The sequence below is a fragment of the Rhynchophorus ferrugineus genome, unplaced genomic scaffold (genome assembly GCF_030347505.1).
Source record: "Rhynchophorus ferrugineus isolate W39M unplaced genomic scaffold, kcgeb_rfMv2 rfM1, whole genome shotgun sequence".
Taxonomy (NCBI): domain Eukaryota; kingdom Metazoa; phylum Arthropoda; class Insecta; order Coleoptera; family Curculionidae; genus Rhynchophorus; species Rhynchophorus ferrugineus.
In genome coordinates, this window is record NW_027472580.1 from 2,875,749 (window position 1) to 2,903,429 (window position 27,681).

Here is a 27,681-nt window from a genome sequence, read left to right on the forward strand (position 1 = left end):
TCCTTCGACGGAATCTCGCATCAGATAAGGCCGAGGAGGAGCAGCTGTTGAAAAAAGACAAATTTGTTGTCACCTTTGGCTTGGGCGTTTTTATTGTCGGATTTTTTTCTCCTTTTGATGCGATTATCGTCAATATGCAGACGTCCACCGAAACCAAGATGCTTCAGGATAAGCAGCAGCAGCAACAACAACTGGCCGCCAAAGAGGGGGGAACGTCAGCGTCCGCCACGTTAACGAACGCCATCATTCAGGATAATTTCCTGCAAAGGTCCATACAAAATGTCGCGTTGACCTTGCAGAACGCCATGTTGAACTCGCTTCAGCAGGCGGCCTTGTTGCCGGCGAATAGCGCAGCTGCTGCGGCTCTGAATCTGCAGGCTTTGGAGAGTTATTTGACGCTTCAGCGATTGACCACAACCGTTACAGCTAACACGGTAAGTAGTCTAATGAGAGCAGGTAAAATAACAGTTTGAATAACTTCATTTCTTACCCACAGAATGATTGGGCAACGGCACCAGTGGCACAAAAAGTGGACATCCTCACACCGAAAGTCGATATCCTGAAAATAGCGACCAACACTGCTAAAATCAATGAAGAAACCACCAGTGAAGACACCAACACCACCAGCCTAACAGAAGACGTCGAACTATCCGAAGAAGTTGAAGAAGACCTGGCGTTGCTTGATAGCGAGGAAGCTCTCAACAACTTCTCCCTGTCATCGAGCCCAGTGGACACAAGCTACCCGTCCTTAATAATGAATAACGTCTATCAAAGCTCCGGCAGCAGCTCCAGCACGACGGTTCAGGGATCTCCAGCATCTCCAGATGCCACCACTAGTGTAACAACGGCTACGGTGGTACAGTTGACTAGTGGTGCCGCGTTGGGTAGACAGAAAGGCACGGCGAGGCCGAAGAAACAATTTATCTGTAAATTCTGTAACCGTCAGTTCACCAAAAGTTATAATTTATTGATACACGAAAGAACACACACGGACGAGAGACCATACAGTTGCGACATCTGCGGGAAGGCATTCAGACGACAGGATCACCTCCGAGATCATAGGTGAGTTATATTTTGTTAGTTAATATGTTATTTACATCTATAAAGATAGTTCAGAGCCCAACTGATATTCATAGATACAGCTTCAGTTATAATTTACGTGTTAAATATAATGTTTTAAAACAATAGTCACAAATTTATTACAACAACTTAAAAAGAAATTGACCTTAAGCTGATATATGTGCTGTTTTATTCAATGGTCCATTTCTCTTGCTCATTTTTGTGGTAAAATCATAATTCCGTCATGATATTGGTATTTGGGAGAAAAATTAAACTTTTTACGTTGACAAGACTTTTTGAAACCAGTTCTACATCGTTTGGTTTTACAGAGACCAAAACAATTAGTTGTCGGATGGAGCAAAATCGGGTCTATATGGTACATGCATCAAAACGTCCTTGTTAATATTTTGCAATTGTTACTGAGTTATCAGGGATGCGTGTAGTTCAGCGTTGCTGTGATAGAAGACAGCAGTTTCTTTTAATCGTCTATTTCAATCGTATTAGCTGATGACATGCGAGTAACGAATGAACGGCTTGACCAAATCTAAGCAGCCTATGGTAAACAACTTTCCAATCCCATTAAACACTTAGTTTCACCCTCTCTGGAGATCGACTTTGCAACCATCTAAGAAGCTTGTGATTTTGGCCACTACCATTTTCACACATTATCCTTTTGAGTGATCTACTTTTCGGCATCCGTAATTATTATTTAAAAAAAACTGCATTTTGCTTGATTTTTGTACCCTTTCATAAATGGAAACTCGGTTCATTATATTTTTATCTGTTAATACATGTTGAGCATAAGTAGCAAGCTTCTTTTAGTAATCAGTCAAATGTAAATGGTCGAAGGCGGTTTTACCATTGATAATTAGATGAAATTTGTGGTGCTACCTTGATATGGTTAAGAATTTTATCTATTTTTTCTATCAATATTTTCGGATCAAAAAATCAAACCATCAAGCGGATTTTTTAGTACTTATAACCATAAACACCATACATTACATTGTATATATTGTTGAAAATTTCCATCTATAACATAGCTTTTCTTCTTTTGAAATAAATCAATTTTTAACGTCTAAAATAATATTTAACTAACTGCGCAAATATCTCTTCCATGATGAACCTGACCGTTCAAATGTGCTATAATATGGCTTCACTCAATAATTTTTACTAGACACATGCTGTAAAGTCATCAAGTAGGAATAACCGAAATTAAATTTTTTATTTTTGTTTAGTATCCGTTTTCTATAAAAATAATAAAAATCAAGAAGTTCTTTGTGTAAAAATATTTATCATTCTGTAAAATACTCAATGATAATGTAACTCTAAATGGCATCACATTTGATAGAAAGACTATATGTTGATGACTATAGTGAGAAAAAAACCATATCATGTAGTTTTATCTAGTTTTGATGCTATCTATCAGACACCAACAGCAGAAATCACTCTTTCAGAATATAAATTTCTATAAATAGTTTCACTATCATTACACGTGGGTTTGTGTAGTTAAAATGCAATAAGACTGCTTCCAGAAAATGTTTTCTAAGATAAAATAAACTCTATCGGAAAATGTTAATACTAAATTCAACACCAAAAGTTAGTTCTTCATATGGTTCCAGGATGGTTGTAGAATAAAATTACAACGGATATATTTAGAAATAATATCAGAGCACTAATTTAGAATCGCTTCCCTATATTAACGGTTCAACAGGTTTTATTATAACAAAATACCAACACCAAAGATACTATATAATGCTATTACTTATTATAATCAAATTTTAATATCATATATGTAAAGAATCAGGTAAAGAAAATTTTGGCATCATTTATATTACGAAAAGGAATAATTATTACTGGCAAAGAAACGACTCAATTGTACCTCTTTTCCTGAAAGTTTACTATAAACCAACAGATAAAGACTGAGCACTATTAAATGAAGCTATACTAGAACAATATCTGAGTGTTTGTCCTTGTGCTGAATTATCGCCGGAAAAGTAATAGTTAATAATCTATTCACCACATTTACCGTTACTTATAGATACATTTTTTGCTCTGTAGATATTTAACATATAAATCTATCTAATTAATTCTTAATTTCAAAGCATTCTTCAGTGGAATGCATTTGACATAAATGGCAATACATGACTGAAAAGAGACTTCACTTATTAATAGTCATTATTTCTTTCGACATTTCTGTTCTTACATTATAACTTCAATATTAGTAAGTGAAAGACCTTCTTTTTTTTTCTACTAATGAAACAGTTCTTAACATGTGAAGAAAACGCCGTTCAACATATCCAGGCCTTTATATCAAATGGTAGACAATATTCTTCTTTTAGAACCACTTGATATATACTCATAGTCGATGGAAAATTAAATAAACTCTAATGTACGGTCTTCTGATTTCTTTGCGAGTCAGTTGTCATTCACTAGCTCCTTTTACCGTTACTTATAGATACATTTTTTGCTCTGTAGATATTTAACATATAAATCTATCTAATTAATTCTTAATTTCAAAGCATTCTTCAGTGGAATGCATTTGACATAAATGGCAATACATGACTGAAAAGAGACTTCACTTATTAATAGTCATTATTTCTTTCGACATTTCTGTTCTTACATTATAACTTCAATACTAGTAAGTGAAAGACCTTCTTTTTTTCTACTAATGAAACAGTTCTTAACATGTGAAGAAAACGCCGTTCAACATATCCAGGCCTTTATATCAAATGGTAGACAATATTCTTCTTTTAGAACCACTTGATATATACTCATAGTCGATGGAAAATTAAATAAACTCTAATGTACGGTCTTCTGATTTCTTTGCGAGTCAGTTGTCATTCACTAGCTCCTTTTACCGTTACTTATAGATACATTTTTTGCTCTGTAGATATTTAACATATAAATCTATCTAATTAATTCTTAATTTCAAAGCATTCTTCAGTGGAATGCATTTGACATAAATGGCAATACATGACTGAAAAGAGACTTCACTTATTAATAGTCATTATTTCTTTCGACATTTCTGTTCTTACATTATAACTTCAATATTAGTATTATCAATACTTTCCATCATTTAAAACAGTGCATATATCTTCAAGCTTTTAAAAATAAAAAACCTCCTCTATCTAACAGGTCAATTGAAAAGACCCCGGCCTGGCACATAGATGGCGCTGCTAGAATTAGATCTATACGGTATTAATTAGCTGTAACCCTCAAAAGATGCGTGTATAAATTTGACAGCTTTCGGATCTAATGATCCGCAAGCTGTGAATTATAGCATTTAGAGTGAAGCCACTTTTGTTATTGTGAAAGAAAAGGGATAAAAAGGAATTTCGCGTATTGATAAAATATTGCGTTTTGAAGGGAAAAAATACAGTTAAAGCAAATACTTGGCTTGACGCTGAGTTTCCGGACACCGTCCCAAGAAAATCGACCGTCAAGTATTGGTATGCTAAGTTTAAAGTATGCAAAAGAGGTTGTTACCGACGAAAACATTTAAAAAATCCACAAAATAATTTTGAATAACCGTAAATTGAAACTGAATGAAATAGCAGACACTTTGAAGATATCAAATGAACGTGTACATCATATCATTGACGAATATTTGGGTATGAGAAAGCTCTGTGGAAAGTGGGTGCCGCGCGAGCTCACTTTTGACCAAAAACAACGACGAGTTGATGATTCGTAGCAGTGTTTGAAGATGGTCGAGCATAATAAACCCGAGTTTTTATGTCGATATGTGACAGTGGATGAAACATAATACAAACATACAACATAAACATAATTTCACTCCGAAGTCCAATCAACATTCATCCGACCGGATTGTGTACGATGAACCCTCTCCAAAGCATGGGAAAACGCATTGACTACCTTGAAAAAGGAAGAACCATAAACAGCGATTATTACATAGCATTGTTGGACTGTTTGAAGGACGAAATCGCCGAAAAACGGCCGCATTTGAAGAAAAAGAAAATGCTGCTTAACCAAGAAAATGCACCGTGTCACAAGTGAGTGAAATCCATGAATTGGGCTTCCAATTGCTTCCTCATCCACCGTATCCTCCAGATCTGCCCCCCAGCGACTATTTCCTGTTCTTAGATCTCAAAAAAATGCTCGCTGGGAAGAAATTTTTGTCGAACAAAAATGGTATCGAAAAGTTGGAGGGTCCAACTTGAAAGGAATTATGTTGAATAAAATCTGTTATAATAAGTCTTCTGACTATTCTGTTAACATAATCTCTCAAAGTTTTAGTTTACAATTTACAGTGTATCTCTAATCATAATATAAGGTACATAGACCGGAAATTTATTTAGTGTTGTGACTATTACAGGTTAACAAAAATATTATAAACTAGTAAAAGGCATTCTAATAAACCAAATACTTATTATGCAAATCAATTTCAAATCGAATGAATATATTATTAATTCCTATTTTATAAAACATTTACCAATTTAACCTAACCATATTTTGACCCAGATTCTTCATCGAACATTGATGAAGCTACCTCGTACTACATTAAACGTTCAACAGAAACACCATCTATTAACTATCAAAATTCTAATTAAATTCATTCATATTGATGTGTGTCTTTCTAATAGCACATATAAGTTTCGAATGAAATATTGGATTTAAATTATGATGTATGTCCTTCTAGATATATTTCTGATTCTTATTATCGTATGTAAATTTTATTGGGGCCTTCGAACAGGTCGAAGATCAATCTAATCAATTCAATTGTTTAGTGTTTCCGAAATTGGTATCTGGTAATATTAGATATAAATAAGATATCTGGTTGATATTTAAAATGAATAAAAGAATGATACGGTACTGATGGTGTAATGATCCGTAAAACCTTTGGTAACTTATATATGAATGATATTGAATATGCTATTAATAGGATTGTATATCAACTATATGTAATAGAGTGGTAACTAACGACCATCACTTGTAGTTGTAGATTTTAAAATTAATTTAGTACTGCAGAAAGTTTGTTAATCCAGTTGATTGTAAATTAGTGTAAGTTATGATTATCTTGATATTCACTACTTTCCAGTGACTAGTAAGTGAAAGACCTTCTTTTTTTTCTACTAATGAAACAGTTCTTAACATGTGAAGAAAACGCCGTTCAACATATCCAGTCCTTTATATCACATCATCAAAATATTCTTCTTTTAGAACCACTTGACATATACTCATAGTCGATGGAAAATTAAATAAACTCTAATGTACGGTCTTCTGATTTCTTTGTGAGTCAGTTGTCATCCACTAGCTCCTCCAATGCCACTACTTTACTGCTTCAGACTCTGCTTTACACTTCCAGAACAATTATCAGTTTTTTCACTAATAAGCTCGCTCCTGTATATATCTAGCATCATTTTACTTGCTTCAGTGATAGTTTTTTGTAATTAAAATAAAAAGGATCATTTACCGCGAATGGCGCTTAAATCTATGACACGCTGTGTCAAATTTGCAAAGGTAATTGTGACGAATTCTGAACAATAGTTAGGTCTATATTATGTATGATTGGTCTTTAAAACCCTTGGGGAATAGAGCAAGTGGTGTGAAATTCAGCCTTAGTAATGTTTGTGCTTCTAAAATACCATTCTTCTTTTAAATTAAAACACCCAAATGTTGTGTGTCTATAGATATAAATCTATACACACACAACATGTCTATATATATAATGAATATTTCCGTTAAGTCAAACCTCAACTATAGTTTCTTTATATTGTTAACTAATTTTGGCTTTCTAAACTCTATATTACTTGAAAATATTGACAATAATTTTTATATATCGAATTTCAATATTTTCTTTTCAAACGAAAAGTTGAATACATCTAGAACTGAAGCAGAGTTCTAGAACATCAAGGAGTTTTCAATATTGTTTCCTGATAATAAATATTCTTGTAAATTCTTACAAAAAGGAAACCACTTATCACAATGTTAAAAGCAGTAATTTGTCACCAATTTATTACATAATCTTTAACTTACCAGAAATTAGTTATATTAACTGAATTTTAAATACTAAACATGCAAATGATGTAGTGAAGGTGACAGGACGGTCCACCTACTGTTGTGATAGTTACGAGTTCGAATCCGGCTGGGGCATGGTCGTAAGTTTAGGCTTGTGACTGATTAGTATTTGTGATTGTCCTGGGCAAGAGTACGAAATGCGACAAGGCATATGATCCCAATAACGCCAGTAACCAGACTGGGTAAGACCGGATGTCTTCTGGAATAATTTCTAAATTGGTTACTCGGCAGTCGATAGGCTTAATGCCGAGAACCGTGGTTCAGAACCCATGTTAAATACTAGGTCTGCTCCAGATAAACCCTCGTTGGTAAAAGGATACATTAAATTACTAAAGGTCAGCCTCACTCTAAAATTTATAAGAAATTCCAAAAACAAATATTATATAAAAATAAATTAATAATCAGTCATTAAATATGCAATGTTTATCAACAAATATTGCGACTACAAACGAATATCAGTATTTTGTTTTGCTGAACATTATTTTCACTTTACTTTTCAGTTTTTCGGCATTATCTTTTATTTCTTGATATATTAGCACGATTTAGCTCCATTGACATATTGAAACTAAATAGAAGATGACTTCAAAATCCAATATAAATATCAATTTCTATCACTATTATCTTACTTTAAACAAAATTATACAGAAAATTATGATGATGAGGCTCTATGTGTTGGGTTTCCCTCTCACATTAGTCTAACATATAACAAATTCCATTTAATAACTCTGATCCTGGAAGGGACAAATCAATCTCAACATGATGACTTGAGGTTGTCTCCATCCTCCATACTGTTCATCGACTACAAAACTATAGTTATTAAAGGCTTGCAGGTTTTTCTATCAGATTGGTTTAATTTAATGGTTGGAACTGGTAATATCGCTGAATATGGTATAGTTTGAATAGAAGATTCTTTTTTTATCTTAATTTTTCTAGAGGTCTTTCGTTCAGTTCTATTTTTCTTCATAGCGAAAATCATTGAAATGTTTTTATCATTCAGCCATTCTTGTAATATGACTGAAACCGATTTACACTTCGCACGATGTGTTAAATTGAGTTTGTATAAGAATTCTAAAGAAGCGTTATTTTATATCAAATGTAATATAAATTATATATCAAATTTACGAAAAATATGATGGAATCTATCGTCACAATAATGGTGCCACCCTTTGTTAGGAAAAGTACTACATTATATCTATTTTAACCCGTAACACGTCTGCTAATATCAAAATGAAATATAGAAAATATAAAACGAGTATAAGCAAATTTAATAAGTAAAATCAAAGAAATTGAACTCAACTACAATTTTAAAAAAAATGCTGGTAATGGATTATGATTCATTTTAAATTAATTACAATATTTTTATAGTTATTGAATGCTTAATTAATAAATTAAAATGAATATATAATGTTACATACATTTACTTACATTCTTATGGAATTTTCATAACTAATAATTATGTTGAATAAACATATAACATCCACCAGCCATTAAAAGCTTGATTTTTATTAATGAACAGTCATCTTCTATGCTGGTACCTTTATTTATAAATGGTAATGCTGAGATTTCGTAATAAAACATTATCCACTATGTCTCTTGCCCATGATAAACCTGAAATTGTAAAATATATTCAATTAAAATCCAGCTACAAGAATAAAGATTACGACGGTATTTATACATCAAGTTGTTTAAGTCTTTAGTATCAATACCGGTTTTCCGCCCATTCTTAGGCCACGCCTACCAGACTCCACAGAGTTAGCAAACTCGTAAAATACCTCCCTATTTTTGAACTGGCATCTGTTATTAGCGTCACAATGTATTTAATTTTCTCCAGATAATTATATCCGAATAATTTATGTGTTGTCCCTCAAAGTTCATAGATTTTTTAAAATATATTCCAATATGTTGTGGGATTTTTGTATATTCAAGGTTTTAAAATTTGTAATCTATATATATATATATATATATATATATATATATATATATATATATATATATATATATATATATATATATATATATATATATATATAAATGAATCGTTGTTCGTTAGTCTCGCTAAAACTCGAGAACTGCTGGACCGATTTGGATGATTTTGGTCTTGAATTACTTGTGGAGGTCCAGGGAAGGTTTGAAAGGTGAATAAATATGAAAATGCTTGAAATTAAATAAAAACAACAATTTTATTTGGATAGAATCCGACAATCTACGTGCGCGAGAACTTTCTTAACTTCGGCGATCCTTGGTGATAGTGACATTTCAAATTATGTGCTCTTTTTTTTGTTGATTTTTTGTGATAGTGACACTTTACTGCTAAGTGCGCGAGAACTTTTCTCACTTTGATTAATTACAATTTACGATGCCGATGAGAAGACGACCTGACTTAGGTCGTCGAAGTCAATCAAATGTGCGAAGAGCTACCTCACGTGCTAACCGCACTGATGACTAGAGAGAGAGACAGCTCAAGAAAATAGTCGTATTGCTATGTCAGAATTGGGTTCTTTTGAGAGGGTCAATGAAGTAGATAGGCTTAGAATGCAACGAGTTCGTGCACATCGAACACAACAACAGCAAGCGCGACATAATGAAATTGAGCGATTGCGCAGACACAGTGCTCCTGTGATCCTAGAGCGAGCTGCAATCCACTATGATGCGGCAATAGATTATTTTGTCGACAAATCGGTAACAATTGAGAAAATGACAATAATTTGTAAATAATGCAAGGCGTTAAAATACGGTGGTGAATCTACTGGATTATGTTGTGCTGGACGCAAAGTAAAAGTGCCGCAATTGGTCCCACCACCAGATCCTTTACACTCTTTAGTTTTTGGGATTGGAAATGATTCTAAGCACTTCTTCATCATTTGGCGCTACATATATTATACAGGACAATTGCATGCCCACTTTCCCACAGTTGATCCAAAATTGCATGCAGTATTTACCAAACACATGATACATGAACCTTGCGGAGTTTTCAACTACAATTCATCTTGTATGGTTGACGGGAAGTGTTCCAAGGTATACCCAAGAAACTTGATTGCTGAAACCATAACGTGAAATGATGGATACCCATTGTATTGTCGGCGATCAGTTGCGGACAATGGGCGATCGGTAGTTGTGAAAGTAAGAGGACAAAATGTTTATATAGACAATCGTTGGATCGTGCCATACTCGCCAATATTATCCAAAGCTTTTGAGACTCACATCATTGTGGAATATTGTAACTCTGTGAAGTCGATAAAGTACATATGTAAATATGTTAACAAAGGTAGCGATATGGCCGTCTTCGCTGTAACCAATGCAAATGACGAAATATCATAGTACCAGATGGGTCGCTATGTAAGTAGCAACGAAGCAATTTGGCGTATCTTTTCATTTGCGATTCATGAAAGACACCCTACAGAAGTCCATTTGAAAGTCCATTTAGAAAACGGTCAGGCGAAATATAGTCGAGGATTCGAGATTGTCGAGGATCTCAATGAGACCACTCAGAATTTTCTTCAGGGACAGTTGGTTTCCTTCAAATCAGTCGACACCGTTAAGAACTAGGACAACGTAGTCAACTATCCCACGAAGTTTTTAAATTCTCTGGAATTGCTTGGATTACCACCTCACAATTTGAAGTTAAAATTAGGATCAGTTGTCATCATGCTGCGTAACATTAATCAACCTCGACTGTGCAATGGAACAAGACTGGCTGTGAAAAAGTGTACGGATGATTCCAACGGATTTACCATTCGATTTTAAACATTTACAATATCCAGTACGTCTAGCCTTTGCGATGACCATAAATAAATCTCAAGGTCAGTCGTTGGAAGTTTGCGGAGTCAACATGGAGTTTCTCTGTTTCGCGCATGGACAATTATAGGTCGCGTGTTCGCGCGTCGGAAAACCGTCATCTTTGTTTATTTACGCATCACAAAACATAACAAAAAATATAGTTTATCAATTAATAGACTGTATCATAACTGTGTGTGTCTGTGAATATCTAACTGAAACCTTATAAATAGCCAGTATTTCAGGAAAACTATGTTTTTTAAGTACGAAACATCATGTGTAATTAATCGAAAATAATAATAAAAATTCAATCATACCGAGCATTTTTTTAATTAATTACGGACTACTAGGTCTTTTATTTATCGATTAAGGCAGTACGAAGTCTGCCGGGTCAGCTAGTTTATTATATTTTTCATGTTTTCAAACCGACGAGTCTTTTGAGGCTAATAATTAATGTTTATGTGATCCGCTAAGGGTTTCTATAACATATATATATTCTATAACAGCCCCATAAATTAATTTTAAAGAATTTAAAGGATTTTAAAATATTTGTAGGCATTACTCCTTGATGGTCCATAAAAATGCAAGAAAATTATGCAAAATTGTCGGGAGCAACATAAAAAACTATTTCCAATCGTTTAAAGAACGTGGGAACGAAAAAAAAGGCTAACCTAAAGCTTGGGTATGTTGTACCGTATGAATTAAAGCCAAGACATATTGAAAGTTTGGTCATGTTTCAACGGAAAAATCGAGCAGGTTTTTGCTTCATATTCCTACAAGTGATGAAAAATGGATCCATGGTGATAATCCAAACCGAAAAATATCATGATGCCCACATTGTCATGCAGCAACATCAACGTCAAAACCGAATATCCATGGCTAGAAGCTAATACTCTGTATTTGGTGGGATCGGCTTGGTGTTGTGTACTATAAGCTGCTACAACCCAATTAAATCATCAATGGGAATCACTAACCGAATCATGAGCAAAGACAACAATGTTATTCTTCAGCACAACAACGCTCGACAATATGTTGCAAAACCGGTGAAAACATACTTAGAAAAATGTTAAAATGGGAAGTGCTATCTCATCCGCCATATTGTCTAGACCTTCCTCTGTTTCGATATAAGTATCATAACTTGTCTAAGCAGTGCTTCAAAAGATTCATAGTTCTTAGATGTATGTAGTTCTTGATGTACTGAATAAAGTACATTGTAATTTTTCATTTAATTTTAAATTTAAAAAAAATCTGAAACTAATTTATGGCCCTAAAATTATTTATTGTATAATGGTTGAATTGAATATTGAATTTGCAAGAGTTTATGTTTACTACATAGTATAGAAGACGCTCGTTAATATGAACTAATTAAAACAAAGTCTAGTCCACAGTATCGAACTGTATACATTAACGAACTTGATTTAAGTGATTTAAATAGTAGATCTTTTATCGAAAGAAAAGATGTACAGTCTATTCAAAGTTATTTTGTATATACGTCATCTAAATTTGTCGCAATGTTGCCGTATCAACTCTGAGTTTTTGTTCAGTAGGGCTTCGATATAAAACTTTAGGGTAAATGATGTGGCTCGGGGAATGGAGGTAAAACGAAATGAAACAGTGGTGTTTACATTATGTGACCGTTATTTATTGGCAATATAAAAAATATATAGAAAATACAAAAATAGATAAAACGGATGGCAACGGTGTTACCTGGGGACTAGGCTTGGGCAGTCGATGATGGCACGTCTAAACCAAACGTCTCGGGGTTGCCAGCTATTCGTTGTCGTTTTCTAGTTGTCGCTGCTGGCACCCTGTCCGAGTTTAACATCTGGGATTATATTTCTGGGTACTTTGTTGACCGTTATTACACGATATAAAATTCGACCTGCCTCAAGGACAAAATTCTAATGTAATAAAATAATTGAGTAAAAATGTTATCAAATATAATTTATTTTAACATTATAGTACATCTAAAAACTACAGTTAATTATACAGCCACAATAGTTTATAGGTTAGAGTTCTAACCTTTTATCACTATTGCTTTCAAGAATTTTTGCATACGTCTGACAACCAGACGACTTTGACGGGCTCATACGTTTACGTATTCGAACTAGTCAGACAGCATTATGTCTCTATTTAACTATAATGAAATGAGAAGGAAAATATTGTTTGATTCTGAAACGAATTTACAACAAATTTCAATTTCAAATTTCAAACGTCTTGATGACGTATGTAAAAAACACTTTGAATATACTATATATATTTATATGCATTACAAACTAAGGGAATATTTCAACAACGATAATTATTTTTTAGTTAGAAGACAAATACTTTTCAGTTTTATTCTGCATTATTTTGTTTCAATGTCTGCGCCCGTAATTTCAATGAACTAAAATATCTGGGTCTGATACTTCTGCTTTTTCAATCTAATCTGAGGCTTAGATAAAAAAATATATATTTAAGCGTCAATCACTACATTTCTTTAATGGGGTCGTCTTCACTGTCCGATCTTCCTCCTTATGATCATTCATTTGTTTGTGTTTAATTATTCATTCCACCAATTTTTCTTTAAATTGTTGTATTAAATATTGTTATGCTAATCATTACTCATCAGTTATAGACTGCAGTAGAATTCCATGAAATATTCGGTTTTATCAACATACTCTTCTTTAGCAGTGATACATCCAATCTAGTGTTCCCGTAATTTTATTTTACCTTTTTCGTTATAGACAACTTGTGTCTTGAACAATCAGTAATCACTAGAGATCAGTTCTGGTCTATACAGTGGGTAACAACGTAATTCAAAAAGCAATTCGTTCGAATTGGACATCTTACTTTTATTGATTTGCGATACGGTGCATTGTTTAAAAATAAGAGTCATTTGTACCAAACGCGAAACTGTATTGAACTTTTGACACCTGCCTTTTGAAGACTTTTGACACCTGCTATGGGTTAGATATAAGAAAATTTGGAGATAAAGTCATTTATATGTCAGGCGCCAATAAATCTGCTCACAAAACAGCCTCTTTCTAATTAATTTGGCGAAATAAGTCGTGGAAAGTAGCTAATTTGATGTAGCAGGGGCTATGCCATAATAAATCAATTAAAATTAATTCATAAATCTATTACCACCTTTTATACAATACATTTTGTTTCAATAATCACTAGTAGTGCTCTCTAATTTTTTTTATGTAAAATTATCAAAATAAATCAATTTTTGAAGCTAACAATTCAATGTAAAATTTGATATTTCATCATTTTTCATCAATGGTCATGATATTTTTATCCCTGATGCCTCTCGACTCGACAATAACATTGAAATATGTATAACTTTTCACTTTTTGGAAAAAGTAGAACAATATATATTAACCAAACTTTTTCATATTTATCTATGACGCAGAAATTAAAAATAATCGGTGGATAGCTTCAAGAAATGAAGAACTCTTTCGATGGAAATGAGAGAAAAAGTAGAAGCTACCTATGGAAGTTCTCATACTTTCCAAACATACCTAATTATATATACTAGTAATTGACCTCCGGTCGAAATTGGAATACAACTTATTAAATTAATTATATTTCTCTGATAACGGAGTAAAGGGAATAAAACAAAAGGACAGGAACACGACTCAAGACTCGACAAAAGACTTAAGAATACTATCTACTATTTTTTAAATGGCATTTCAAAGTTCGGCTGCTAAACTTGATTTGAGACTTTGATTTCTACAAAAATAAATATTATAATAAAGTATCATAATTAAGATTATTTGCAGAACTCAAACAACTTCAGAGATTCACGTATAAGTATATATGATCTTGCTTTACTTTTATATTATAAATATAAACATGGAATAATAAATGAAGTAATTAAACAGAAACTGTATTAATATAAACATTTTGATATTGATATTTGACTTTATTAGAATTATGTTGGAAATATATATTAAATTAATGTATTTACAATCATCGAATTGATTTCTCAAAACTATATAAAATCTATAAAGTAAATAATTAAAATGATTAATGCAACGTTCAAAAAATAAAATGTCATATAGTGCAATATAATATTACATTAAACACGTTAATAATTATTATATCTTTAAATTTTTTACAAATTTACTGTTAATAATCATTCCAAAAACAATAAATACACCATGCTAATTAAAATAATAATATCTCTACTTAAATTTTTAAATAAAATTGCTTATCATTCTTTGCTTATTTGCTCCACTTTTTTATCTCACTCTTGCAGATCTTTAATTTGCCTTCTTTCATTAATCTTCTGCTTTCTATTTAATCTTATATCCCATGTAGGGACTGGCAAGTCACCAACATATCAGGAATTAAAATTCTATGAAGCTATTTATTAATTGTTAATATTCTTTGTAACATTCATTTTAATTCTTGATGTACAAATTAACATATTTATTAACTGTAATATTCAATTAGTGTTTTGTCAAGAAATGCATTTACTAAAGAAACCTGTAAAAAATCAAGTAATAACCTTTAAAATATCCAGAACAATATCAAGTACTACCAGTCGTTAATCCCTTACTAGACATTAAACTAAATCAGAAAGAGATTTCTCAAATGTAAATATGTTGTATACAAAGAGGGCAGACGATTCTCGTAATTCTCGAAATTTGTTAATCTATATTGGGGTGAATTTTTCGCAAATAATCTATTCAAAGTTATTTTGTACACACGTCATCTAAATTTGTAACGTCAAAACGTCGCAGTGTTGCCGTATCAACTCAGAGTTTTTGTTCATTTTGACTTCTGGTTCAAATAAAATGAAACAAAAATGTTATCAAAGATATATAGTTTATTATAACATTATAATCCATGTAATGCATATACTATCGAAGGACTTAAAACTACAATTAAGAACACAGGTATAATAGTTTGTAGGTTAGAGATGTTTTATTATATTTACATTGAACTCTTTTCTACACCACCCATGAGGTAGAGTTCTAGACGCGTTTTTTTATGTAGTAGTATCCCCCTGGAGGCCTAATCCACCTAATTAACAATTATATATATCAAAGGAAGGTACTTAACTTTTATTAGAGAGCATATTTGCCATTTTACGTTTATTTCTTGTTTCCTTCGATGGTGTGTTTGCTTGAAAGTCACCTTGATATCACTGTATTTTTATTTCTTCTGCTACTTGTATACACCATTCTTGATTAAATTAATTAATAACTAAATTTAATTCTGCCTAATGCATTTAAAATATCTATAAAAGAGTTCGTATTCATCCTCTCCACCTACATTCTAACCTCATGCTTAATTCTGAACAATTGCTATCATATCTATGCAAACACATTTTTCACACCCTACAATACCATTTTCTATAGGTATAATCTATTAATTAGCTTCTTACCTGTAGTTATTCCCACTTTCATCACTCTCCCTCAAGAGCTTCCAGCATTGCACAGCATTGTTCATTTTCCTTCTAACTAGTATAAAACGAGAAAGAAAATATTGTCTGATTCTGAAACGAGTTTACAAATTGCTGCAGGCAATACATTTTAAACACAACATTTTAATGACTTTTTACAAAACAAACATTTTAATGACTTCCAGAAAACATCCGGTCTTACCCAGCCTGGTTACTGGCGTGACTGGGATCATTTTCCTGGTCGAATTTTACACTCTTGCCTAGGACAATAACAACTATTAAACAATCACAAACATAAATTTGAGACTATGCCCCAGCAGGATTCAAAACCGCGGGTATCGCAACAATAGGAAGACCCGTTCTGTCGCCTTTACCGCTGCGCCACAAAGCCGACACGTAATTATAATATCAACTTTCCTAATATAAATGTATTTTGGCAAAACATATCAAACTTAACAATCTTTGGACTTATGGTGTGAGTTTCGCAGACCCACCCAATTTTTTTCCGTAGACGCGAACAAAGAAAAACGTCCGAAACGTTCGATTGTCGAAATTTCGTCGTATTAATCTCGGCTATCGGAAAATTTATGTATACAGGTGTGTCGGAGTCAGGTGCAAAAACAAATGAAACAACACGACAACGGGACAGGTCGCGTTTCCATCTGCAAGAAACATAATCGGACGGCGCGTTGGCGGCCGCCCGAGTACCTGATCCGACGTCCTGACAAATGAATTAAAATATTCCAAACGACATTTAGGGTCGAGGAATGATAATGATGGACAGACGGCTCATCGAGAGCCAGTTGGCCGTGTATAAGTACAGTTAAAGACGAAAACAGCATTACCATAAGATTAGATGTTTTTATTATACTATTATCGGATATATCTGAAGCGAAAACTGTGATAGAACATACGGAATTGAGAATATAAAAGTGTAGATCAACTAACGGTTTATTTCTGCAATTATACCATGAATTAAATCACTATTGTAATGAATTAGCAACTTAAAAAAGTACCAGGTGTGTTGTTAATCACTTTCCTATTTTTGTAACTGATTTCACTAGCCACACGTATGCGATATTATGATTTGATACATATAGTCTATTTATAACATCAGTGAACCCACATGATCTGAATGCTGCCGAATTTCGTTCGCAAGTTCCATTAAACCCCTTCGAGGGTAATCTTTACACGTATGAAGAGAAGAAGAGTATGAAAGATATGTTCTACATCACCCAAATAGCTGCATATATTTTAGCTTTTTTGTGGATACTTTCAAGACTAACAATTTCCTCTGAAATTATTGTATTAAATTATGTTCCTATTAAAAAACTACTTAGTTTTCATACATTTCATATATTTGAACTCTGACACAGCTAACATCAAGCTGATCTTCATTCGTCACCCGTTTCGCATAAAAATGGTTTCTTCTTGGTCTTCTTTAAATATTGTTTTTAATTTTTTAACATATTTTAGTGGCCTTGCCCGTACTAATATGCAGTACAGATGCAACAGGCTAAAAATATTTTCAATAAAAATTTATGTTTTACAGTAAAAATGCTTACCTCTCTAAGACATTATACTGTCAAGAAAAGACCTCCATTATTTCGTTCCTTTTGGAAATAACTGATTAGAGACGCAATCAGTTTTTGACTCAGATTTTTCACGGCTTCGGCATTTTAAACCAGAGTAATAACAAGCGGCAATTTGAAATTTATTAAAACAACGCTTGCCGGTTTATAACCCGTAATTATAATATTTTGAAGAATTTTGCAAACGTTTGACAAACGGGCGACTTTTGCAGGCTTGTCAAACAGCATTTTATCTCTTTTTAAATACAATAAAATGAGAAGGAAAATATTGTCTGACTGTAAAACGAATTTACAACTTTCTCTATCCACATATTGATGACATGCGTCACTAATGTTTTAAATAGACTATATATTATTTATACTACAAGGAAATGAACAAAATGCACTATATTATTAATATGTTCTGCACATGCACATTACGATAATCTACATCTGACTTTACGAGAGTTTTTTATTGGTATCCGGAGAAATATTCTTCTCTATATGAATCAGCTTAGTGAAAATTTTGCCTCCCTTTTTGAGGAAAACGGGGACACTTGGAGGCGTGAAATTTGGCTCGGTTAAAGGTTAAAATGGGTAAGAATTTTTAGACCTAACCTTTTTGTATGATATGCGCTACAAATAAATAAATCCCAATAAAAGGAAATACGCCCAAATCAAGCAACCAGTAAGAACGGTGAAACAAAATATATAAATAATTAATTTTGCTCTGGCCGACGCGCTACCAGCTCCAATTCATACGGTCGTTATTCGCCGTTTCTTTGTACGTAAAGCAACTACAGATGCTTAATTTTTGAAATTAAAATTTTTATTTGAATATAAACCTCCAAATTTTATATTTGGAACGATGCTAAAACGAACTAGCGAAACTAGGAACGTTTTTTTTTCATTAATTACGTTGCATTAGATGATTATTAACACAATATTTACAGTTTCGAAATCTGCCTTTCATTTAATTTGATGTCTTGTGAATAGAGAACAGCTAAGAAAAGTATCATTGTAGAAGATATAATTCTAAAGGTGAATAAGATTTTTTTATACATTTTGATGGTAATTACTTCTGAATAATTTCAAGTTTTTTTACTAAGGGCATTTCTTAACAATGCACTAACCGAATATTGAAGGAAATAAATACACTAATTTCTGCTAAAAAGAATATTAACCATTTTAAAATATTTTCATGGAAATTTAATTACTCATTTGTTGGAGAGTTGATGTTATATAGAATACTAGCGACCCGCCCCGGCTTTGCACGGGTGCAATGCTGATACTAAATTAAATACACTACAGAAAAAATATGAACGTTGTATATAAAAACATAGCGGCCCGCTCCGACTTTGCACGGGCATAAAATATATATGCCTATGTCACTCAATGAAAACATGATTAAAATCGATCCAGTATTTTTGGTTCATTCATTACTGCCCTTGGCCTGCACGCATTAAATTTGGAGTAAAACAATTCCTCTTCCCCTATACTTACTATGAAGATTTCCTGCTATCTTTGGAATATCTAAATTCATAAAATTTTTATTACATTACACATTTTTAAACGCAAATTTTAAATTTGTAATATCTCCGAAAATATTTGTTTAATTTACATGCTGTAAGGAACCATATTGATCTATATTAATTGCACACTGTATTTAAGGTACTTAATTCGATAAGGATTAATGCCGTATTGCTTAAAATAGCTTCGTAAATAAGCCATTTTCTCACGTAAAAAGTAAACAATAAAAATGGTTAATGTGGGTTATCCCTAAAAGATAAACATATATCATCGCGGACTTTTTTGTAGACCTTTTTATGGTGTACAATACTGTAGTACATTAATTTGATCTAACTCATAGGGTTAGGCAGCGTTTTTGCTAATTGCTAAATAAGCCTAAAAAAATAGGTTAATTTACGACATCACGTTAGAAACCTCTAAAATTAGCAATGTTGCCTTAGTATATTATGCATGTATTATACATATAAACCTTCCTCTTGAATCACTCTATCTATTGAAAAAAACCGCATCAAAATCCGTTGCGTAGTTTTAAAGATTTAAGCGCACATAGGGATATAGGGACAGAAAAGGCGACTTTGTTTTATACTATGTAGTGATGATATACTGGTGAGTTGCTCCAAATATATTATCTAGGAAAATAGACAATATTCATATGTAGCATGTCCAAGGAAGTTTTCCTATTACTTATCTTTTCAATATAAAGGGCATTCCCTATCATCATTGGAACTTTTTATAGAAGTTTTTAGGCAATTCCAAGTCTTTCATATAGCTAGTTTAACTACACAGCTAGTTAAGGCTATATAAAGTAGTTTTATAATGAGTTATTTATCAAATGAAACAACAATGTCACCATAAGCTGCCAATATTGTCACCTCACCTGAAAAGCCAAATATTTTTAAAAATATGAAGAAATCGTAATGAGACTTGTATATTGCGTGTCCTCAGTTGGTATCCTATTACCCTAGTCCAATCTGCAATTTTATGATTTCTGCTATTTCCGTCATTGCGTTTGATTGTGAACTAGAGGGCTGTTGTGCCAGTTCCTAGATTATTTATACAACTATTTTGGGTATAGGTCTGAGCTACACAACCCGCTATAAATATAATGTAAATTTGATATATGTTGTTAAATATTGTCCTTATAGTTTAAAAATAATACGGGTAATATCTTATGCGCTGAAAAATCTGGTTGATGATGACAATAAGCCCATTCAAATTATGACAGTAATACATTACCTTTTTACGAGATATTAAATCCTCAATATCATGAGGCACAAATGAGCTAAAGCTTTCAGCCTTTCATGACTTACAGTTGAGATAAAGTAGGTAAATTTTTCGTTCCCTTTAAGCAAAAAAAGCTCCTCTTGCCCAAACAATTTGTCACTAGTGTAAATAGAGTCATGCCAAATGATCTATCGAATAATTGTTTTTCAAATTTTGTATACAGTGTAGTTCTAACATATTGTAATTTTTATTAAATTACTACTTAATTTTTGTAAGACTTTCGAGACCCATAATATTTTTTTATTTGTATAAGATCAAGAGTATTTTTGGACCAAATTTGTTACTCTAGGCTCCAGCCTATTAAGCCAGTTGATAATTTCATCACTGTTTATATTACAGATACTTCATTAATACCAGTACTGGTCATTAATGCTACAATATCAGTATGAGTAATTTTATTACTATAAACCGTTTTAAGTATTTGATATACTGTAACGCAATTACTCAACTACGATGACGTCACGGTGTTGTAACTGAACAAGGAACGGTCAGCAATTTGTTCTAACAATATGGTTACTTATCCGTAATCAATTGTTGTTCGTAATAAAGATTCTGCATGTAATTGCTTTAATGCCAGCCCATGAGGCTGTGAAAATGAAAGTAAAAATATGAACGGCGCGTTTTAATACCAGAAATTACGCTCGGTAATTGATTTTCAAGCGAGTCCAGTGTGTTTAAAAGAGAAATACTTTACCTTAGTGTTGAGTAAATATTTCGAGAGTTTTGCAACAACTAGTTCACATAAAAATATAAAGTTTTAAGCTAAACTATTATTTGTTTTCTCTCTGTAACATTCCTTTAACTGTCGTTTATTATAATATTAAAATAAAGTTTTTTTTTATCAACTTTTTCACCATATATATATTTTTCGGTAAAAAATATAAATAAACCAACTTTTTCCATTGTGTTCATGTTTTTCTTGTTATTAAATATTGAACAAATAAAATTTGAAAAGCATTTGTATATAATTATCTGAAATTAAATGTTAATAATTCTTGAAGTGAACACATATTTAATAGAATTGTTTTATGAATTATATCTTGTATTAGATATGCTTAGTATAATTTGAATTTACAATTCCATTTATTACAACTGCTCTGTTTTACTTGCATTAATAGACAAGCAAGGAGAGTACGAGATTTAGTCTATATTCCCCAAATGAGTATGTATTTCCCAAATTAAAATAAAACTAAACAACTTAAGTTGAATTTAAGAGTAACTCTTTATACTCATCAAGTTCGTGTGGCTTGGTTCGCTTCAATTTTATGATTTCTTGCATGTTTGCCATTAACTGTATTGCTTCCACGTTGCTGTACTTGCCAGTTTTTTTTTGGGCCTGCTTTTTTACCAGCTGAAAAGGTTTCCTTGCTGATGTTAACTCAATTTATAAGAGAGGATTGCCCGTGAAGGCGCTTTATATTGGGGTATGAGAACCTTTGGCGGAATGAAAAATTGCTTTTGGGGGATAGTCTTCGGGGTTACCTGATTAGGAACGCCTCTGACGGGGATCTGTTGTGAGAATTCTTGGAGAGAGCTGAGGTTGCAAGGAATTTCTTATATAAGGAGAAAACGAACCGTCTTATTTCTGGTGTGTCAGTTTCCCGATGAATTTAGGTATTTCTCACAAACCATGGCGCGTTCAGAGTTTGCCTGAGAACTTTATTTTGCATTACGTGAAGTTTTTCCACTAGTTCCGGCCTGATAAACCGAATACCAAGTGTTCGATATAACATGGCGGGTTTGATAAGCAGCTTGTAAAGGAAAACTTTAATCATCGGAGACAATTTACCTTTTCTACAGATGAGAGGGTTAAGCACTATGGCGACATCGTACGCTTTGGAGATTGCTTTATTTATATGTGATGACCATAGTAATCTACGGTCAAAGATAAGGCCGAGATATGTGACTTTTTGTCCCCACGGGATTGACACTTTTTCCACTCTCAGCTGGTAGGCGCGGATGTCTCTTTGATTGTGAAAGATTATGGCCAGGGTTTTTTGGGGGTTGATTTGCATCCTCCAGAAATTTGACCATTGAACTGTGGCTTTTAATTGAATTTGAAGTTTCTCTGAGCGGCATCTACAGAATGGGAACTGGTGAAGAAAGCTGTGTCAGCCGTGTATTGGGCGGTTTCCACATCTTTCTTAATTGGGATGTCTAACATGAACAGGTTGATTAATGCTGGGGCTAATGGGGAACATTGGGGGACTCCTGCTTTGATTGATTTAGGACTGGAGAGTGTATTACCGATCTTTACTTGAAAGGATGTATCCGACAAAAGGGAACGCAGTAAAATTATCAGGTCTTCGGGTAAACCTGCTTCGATGCCTTTGTGTATTAGTCAGTCGTGCCAAACTTTGTCAAACGCTTTTGTTAGGTCTAAATAGACTGCGCAGAGCTTGTGCTTTTTCTTCATAGCGAAGTGAATTTCTGCGGCCAATCTAGTGGTCTTATGTGCATTTGATATGATGATCTTATATGAATTTTTGGCACTGAACCCATGTTATTCATCCGGTATTATATGGTTCTGCTCAGTGAACCAGTTGAGTGCAAAAAGGATCGCTCTTTCAGCAATCTTGGACATTGAACTAAGCAAGCTGATGGGCCTGTAGTCTGAAGGCGAAGAATCTGCTCCTTTTTTCGGAATCACGACTATATGTGCATGTTTCCAAATTTTTGGGAAGTGTTGCAGCCGCATGATGGAATTTATGATGTTCGTTAATCCCGAGAGCTTGTGTTTGAGCTTTTTGTGATTGCCACCTTGTTTCATGTTTTAAAGGGAAATCTTGGATCAGTTCGATATTCATTTGACTTCGAGGTCATCCTTCATCTCTTCGTTGGTTACGTAACGATAAGCATTGGTAATTAATCGTAGATTTGTTTTGGATGCGTTGGATTACTAGTTGGTTTAAGGTTTTAGTTCAACCCATGTTTGCACCCCATATCTTTAATTTGGCTTTATAATTGACTGATATATTTAATAGAACCTCTTTACAAAAAGCAGAATCTTGCCAAATAACTTCGAAAGTTAGAAGACTAGAATTTAGTCGATTAAATGCGATTTAATACAAATTAATGATATGTTTTGGTATTCCTTATTTTATAAAGAAGCTCTACAATATAATGCAACTAATATTCTGAATCTAGTTATTCTTTCTATTAATTGATTTGAGGGAGATTTTGGCAATTTCTTTATTAATTACATTTTACAATCGATATGCTTAGTACAATCTTAATTCACAAATTAATTTATGACTACTGTTCTGTTGTACCTGCATTAATATACAAGCAAGGCGTGTACAGGATTAATACATCAATTTGTACTTTCCAAATTGGAATAAAACTAATCTACTTAAACTTAAGTTAGAAATACACTTATACACTAAACTGGTTCGTATGGTTTGATTCGCTTCAATCTTCTGATATTTTGCATGTTGTGCAGTAGCTCTATTGCTTTCAGGTTGCTGTGATTTAGCAACTTTGTTTCATGTTGTAGGGCAAAATCTTAGATCACTTCTTGTGCAGTTCTTCGTTGGATATGTAGCGATACTAGTTGTGTGATGTTTTAGTGTAACCAAATATTTGCACCCCATAGGTCCAAACAGATTGGATAATATAATTGACTGATAAACCAACCTCTTTGATTTTAGGTCAAGTTGAGAGTATTTCCTGACTAACCAGTCGAGTTGTGTGACTTTGAGTCTAATTTGCTCTGCTTTTGGTCTCACGTGATTTTTCCAATTTAACTTGCCATCGGGATATATTCCAATGTATTTAACTGATTTTGTTTGAGGTATCGGGCTTGCGTCAAGTGATATAATTAAGTTTTTGTCAATTCGCCGCAACGCAAAATTAACATAAACAGATTTGGAGCTATTAAGCTGTATTTTCCAGTCTCTAGTCCATTTGTAGATCTTGTTGACCGTTACCTGTACTTTTTCTATAGCATTAGATACAGATACATCTTTTTCCATTATATCTGTATCGTCAGCAACTGCTCAAAGTACTGTTTCTTTTGTTGATGGGATATCAGCAGTACAGACCAGATAGAGTAATGTTCCCAAGATACTACCTTGTGGAACTCCAGCCGAAACAGGTTTAAATGTTGAGAACTCCCCTTCACGCGAGACGCTAAATTTTCTTTCGTAATGATATAATTCCAGCAGGCGACGGTAATTCAGCGGTAGCAATTTGCCCAATTTGTATCCAGGAATATTGCAGGGCAGTCTTCTCTTCGGATACCTTTTCAACAATCGCTGTTACTCTGTGCACTAAGGCGATTGTCGAAGGGTGATTCTGAAATCCAAATATTTTGGTAAAATTAAGATTTTGTTATAAAAAAGTTATAAAAAGTATGCATCTAAGTTCAGTTATTCATATTCTCCCTCTTTTGAATTTCCAGTCAAAGCACTCGTTTAACATGACTATATAAACTTTTGTGGTATCGTTTTGTAATCTACAAATTCCAATAATAAAATATTATTATGGCATGAAATATATTTAGTGAATTCATCATTATTCCATTACAGTGAGTGTTATTTTCTTTTTTTTTCACATTTACTTTAGAATATTAAGTACCATGCTTCACATGTTTTTAAGGTTGGAGCATGCCCACCGTCAGTTTCTGCTAGCAAACGATGACTTTCAGCGTAAAAGTAATGTGTGCCGCAAATGCACCTTTTCAGATACGAAACTTTTTTCAAAGGGCTATAAATCTGTGACAGTGCTGCTTTTACAAAATATAACATGTATTGCTTTGAAACTTGATGCCAGTAGAATAAAATTACATATATGTAAAACCAATATTTTACATATTTAAGCCTAGCGACATGTGTCATAGAAATCAGTAATGACTTTCCGGTACACCTGGTATATATGAGATGTTAAAGTGCCCGCATAATGCCGACCCCCAGAAAAACTCTAATCAACATGATATTCCCCACAGATTAGGAAATTCCTCACAAGTAGACAACGCTGAACAAGATGCTACTAATTAGTAATTAAAGTAATATATAAAAATACAACTTTCAGCTGAGTTATTCATTAGCATCTCACTTCACTGAATTGGGAATATAGGAATTCTTAACTTCAGGCTCAAAGCTGTAATAGCACTGAATTTCCTTCAAATTGAATGAATGATAATGATATTTTACATTAAACTGCACGGCAAATACATAAATTTAAATTAAAGTTAGCACAGCAAAAAAAATAATGGTTAATTTTAAAATCGGAATGACCTATAGTCCGTCCGATAAATCAGCCAATGCGTCATCAAAACTGATGTCATACAATGTTGCCGCACCAGATCTAAGTTTTCGTTTATTTGGACTCTGACAAATAAATAAAATAATGAAATAAAGATAACATTTTTTTTTTATTACTCTTCGTGAGTCCACAATCTGCCCTATTGGCAATAAGTATTTCTTCTGTTTATATTATATATACATGGCATGTAGAAAATCACTTCATTAAGCAATCTTCTGTATAAAATATTATCTTAATTAATTAGTCTTATTCTAATGCTTATTCTACACTCTACATATGTCCAGTAATCAGATCAGGTGGTGTTAAACGTTTTAGTCTACGCACTTCACTATCACGTCGCATATTTAGCTGATTAGCGAGTACATTGGGATGCACTGACACTCTTTCGAAGTACTTCACACAAACACGTTGGATTACACTCGTTATAGGTTCTAGAGGAATATCGCGTTGTATCACTTTATTTGAAATATAGTACGGAGCATCACAATGGCACGCAACACCTTATTTTGGAACCGTTGCATGATGGATATATTAGATTTGCTAGCGGTACCCCATAGTTGAATTCCATATGTCCAAATGGGCTTGAATATAGACTCATACAGCAATACCTTGTTATCTAATGATAACTTGGATTTGCGCCCAATGAGCCAATACATTTGATATAATTTTAGTCCTAGTTGTTTCCGTTTAGAGAGTATGTGCTTCTTCCAGGTTAGGCGTCGATCTAAATGCATACCAAGATATTTAACATGCTCTGCTTGGGGGAGTTGACGATGATTGATATTTACTGGTGGACATGTTCTTCTACGCAGGGTAAACGTTATATGCGTGGATTTTGATTCATTGGCTTTAATGCGCCATGTCTTCAACCATAATTGTATTTGCTCCAGGTGGGTTTGTAGGTTTATTCATGCTGTGACTGGAAAAAATAACATTATGAAATATAATTTATTTTAACATTATAATACATCTAATGCATATTTATTGATGAACTTGAACTACAGTTTAAACAGGCACAATAGTTTGTACGTTAGAGTTGTTTTATTATATTTACATATAAGATATGACAACTTTTTTTAACTAGAGTAATATTAATTAGTAAAATGAAAAAGAAAAACGCTCCGTGTTTAGAAGGCATTTTACGTTTGTATAAACCGAATTTGGCAAAGTGCTCGACGGTGTTGATTCATCGTGCATTGGCTGTTTCATTGGAAGGACTATAGAATGAAAATTACATTAAACTAACTTTTGTTTTGTTTTCAGATATATACATTCGAAAGAAAAACCATTCAAGTGCACGGAATGTGGCAAGGGCTTCTGCCAGTCACGAACCCTGGCTGTCCACAAGATACTCCACATGGAGGAATCCCCGCACAAATGTCCGGTGTGCTCTCGCTCGTTCAACCAGCGCTCGAACCTGAAAACTCATCTCCTGACCCACACCGACATCAAGCCCTACAATTGCTCCGCCTGCGGGAAGGTCTTCCGGAGGAACTGCGATCTCAGGAGACACAGTCTCACCCACAACTTGGGCACCAGCAACTCGGCCGGTTCGAGTTCGGGACCCACCAACACGGCTTCTTCGACGCAATCTCAACGGTTTAGTATAGATTCGATAATAAATAAGACAAGCAGCGGAGATGAAGGCGATTGATCGATTGAAACTTAGTATTAAAAACTGTACAAATATTGTTACTTGTATTATAGTTTGTAATTAAATAATATCATTCATCCTGTAAAGTATATTGTAAAAAAATTACTATT

General features: G+C 33.3%; 1 protein-coding gene across 1 annotated transcript; it reads left to right on the forward strand.

Moving 5' to 3' along the window:
- Nucleotides 1-27,681, forward strand: LOC143194739 (protein sister of odd and bowel). Its single transcript, XM_076401417.1, has 3 exons — nucleotides 1-434; nucleotides 497-1,062; nucleotides 27,181-27,681. The coding sequence occupies exons 1-3, from the start codon at nucleotides 135-137 to the stop codon at nucleotides 27,569-27,571; spliced, it is 1,257 nt and encodes a 418-aa protein (XP_076257532.1). The 5' UTR covers nucleotides 1-134; the 3' UTR covers nucleotides 27,572-27,681.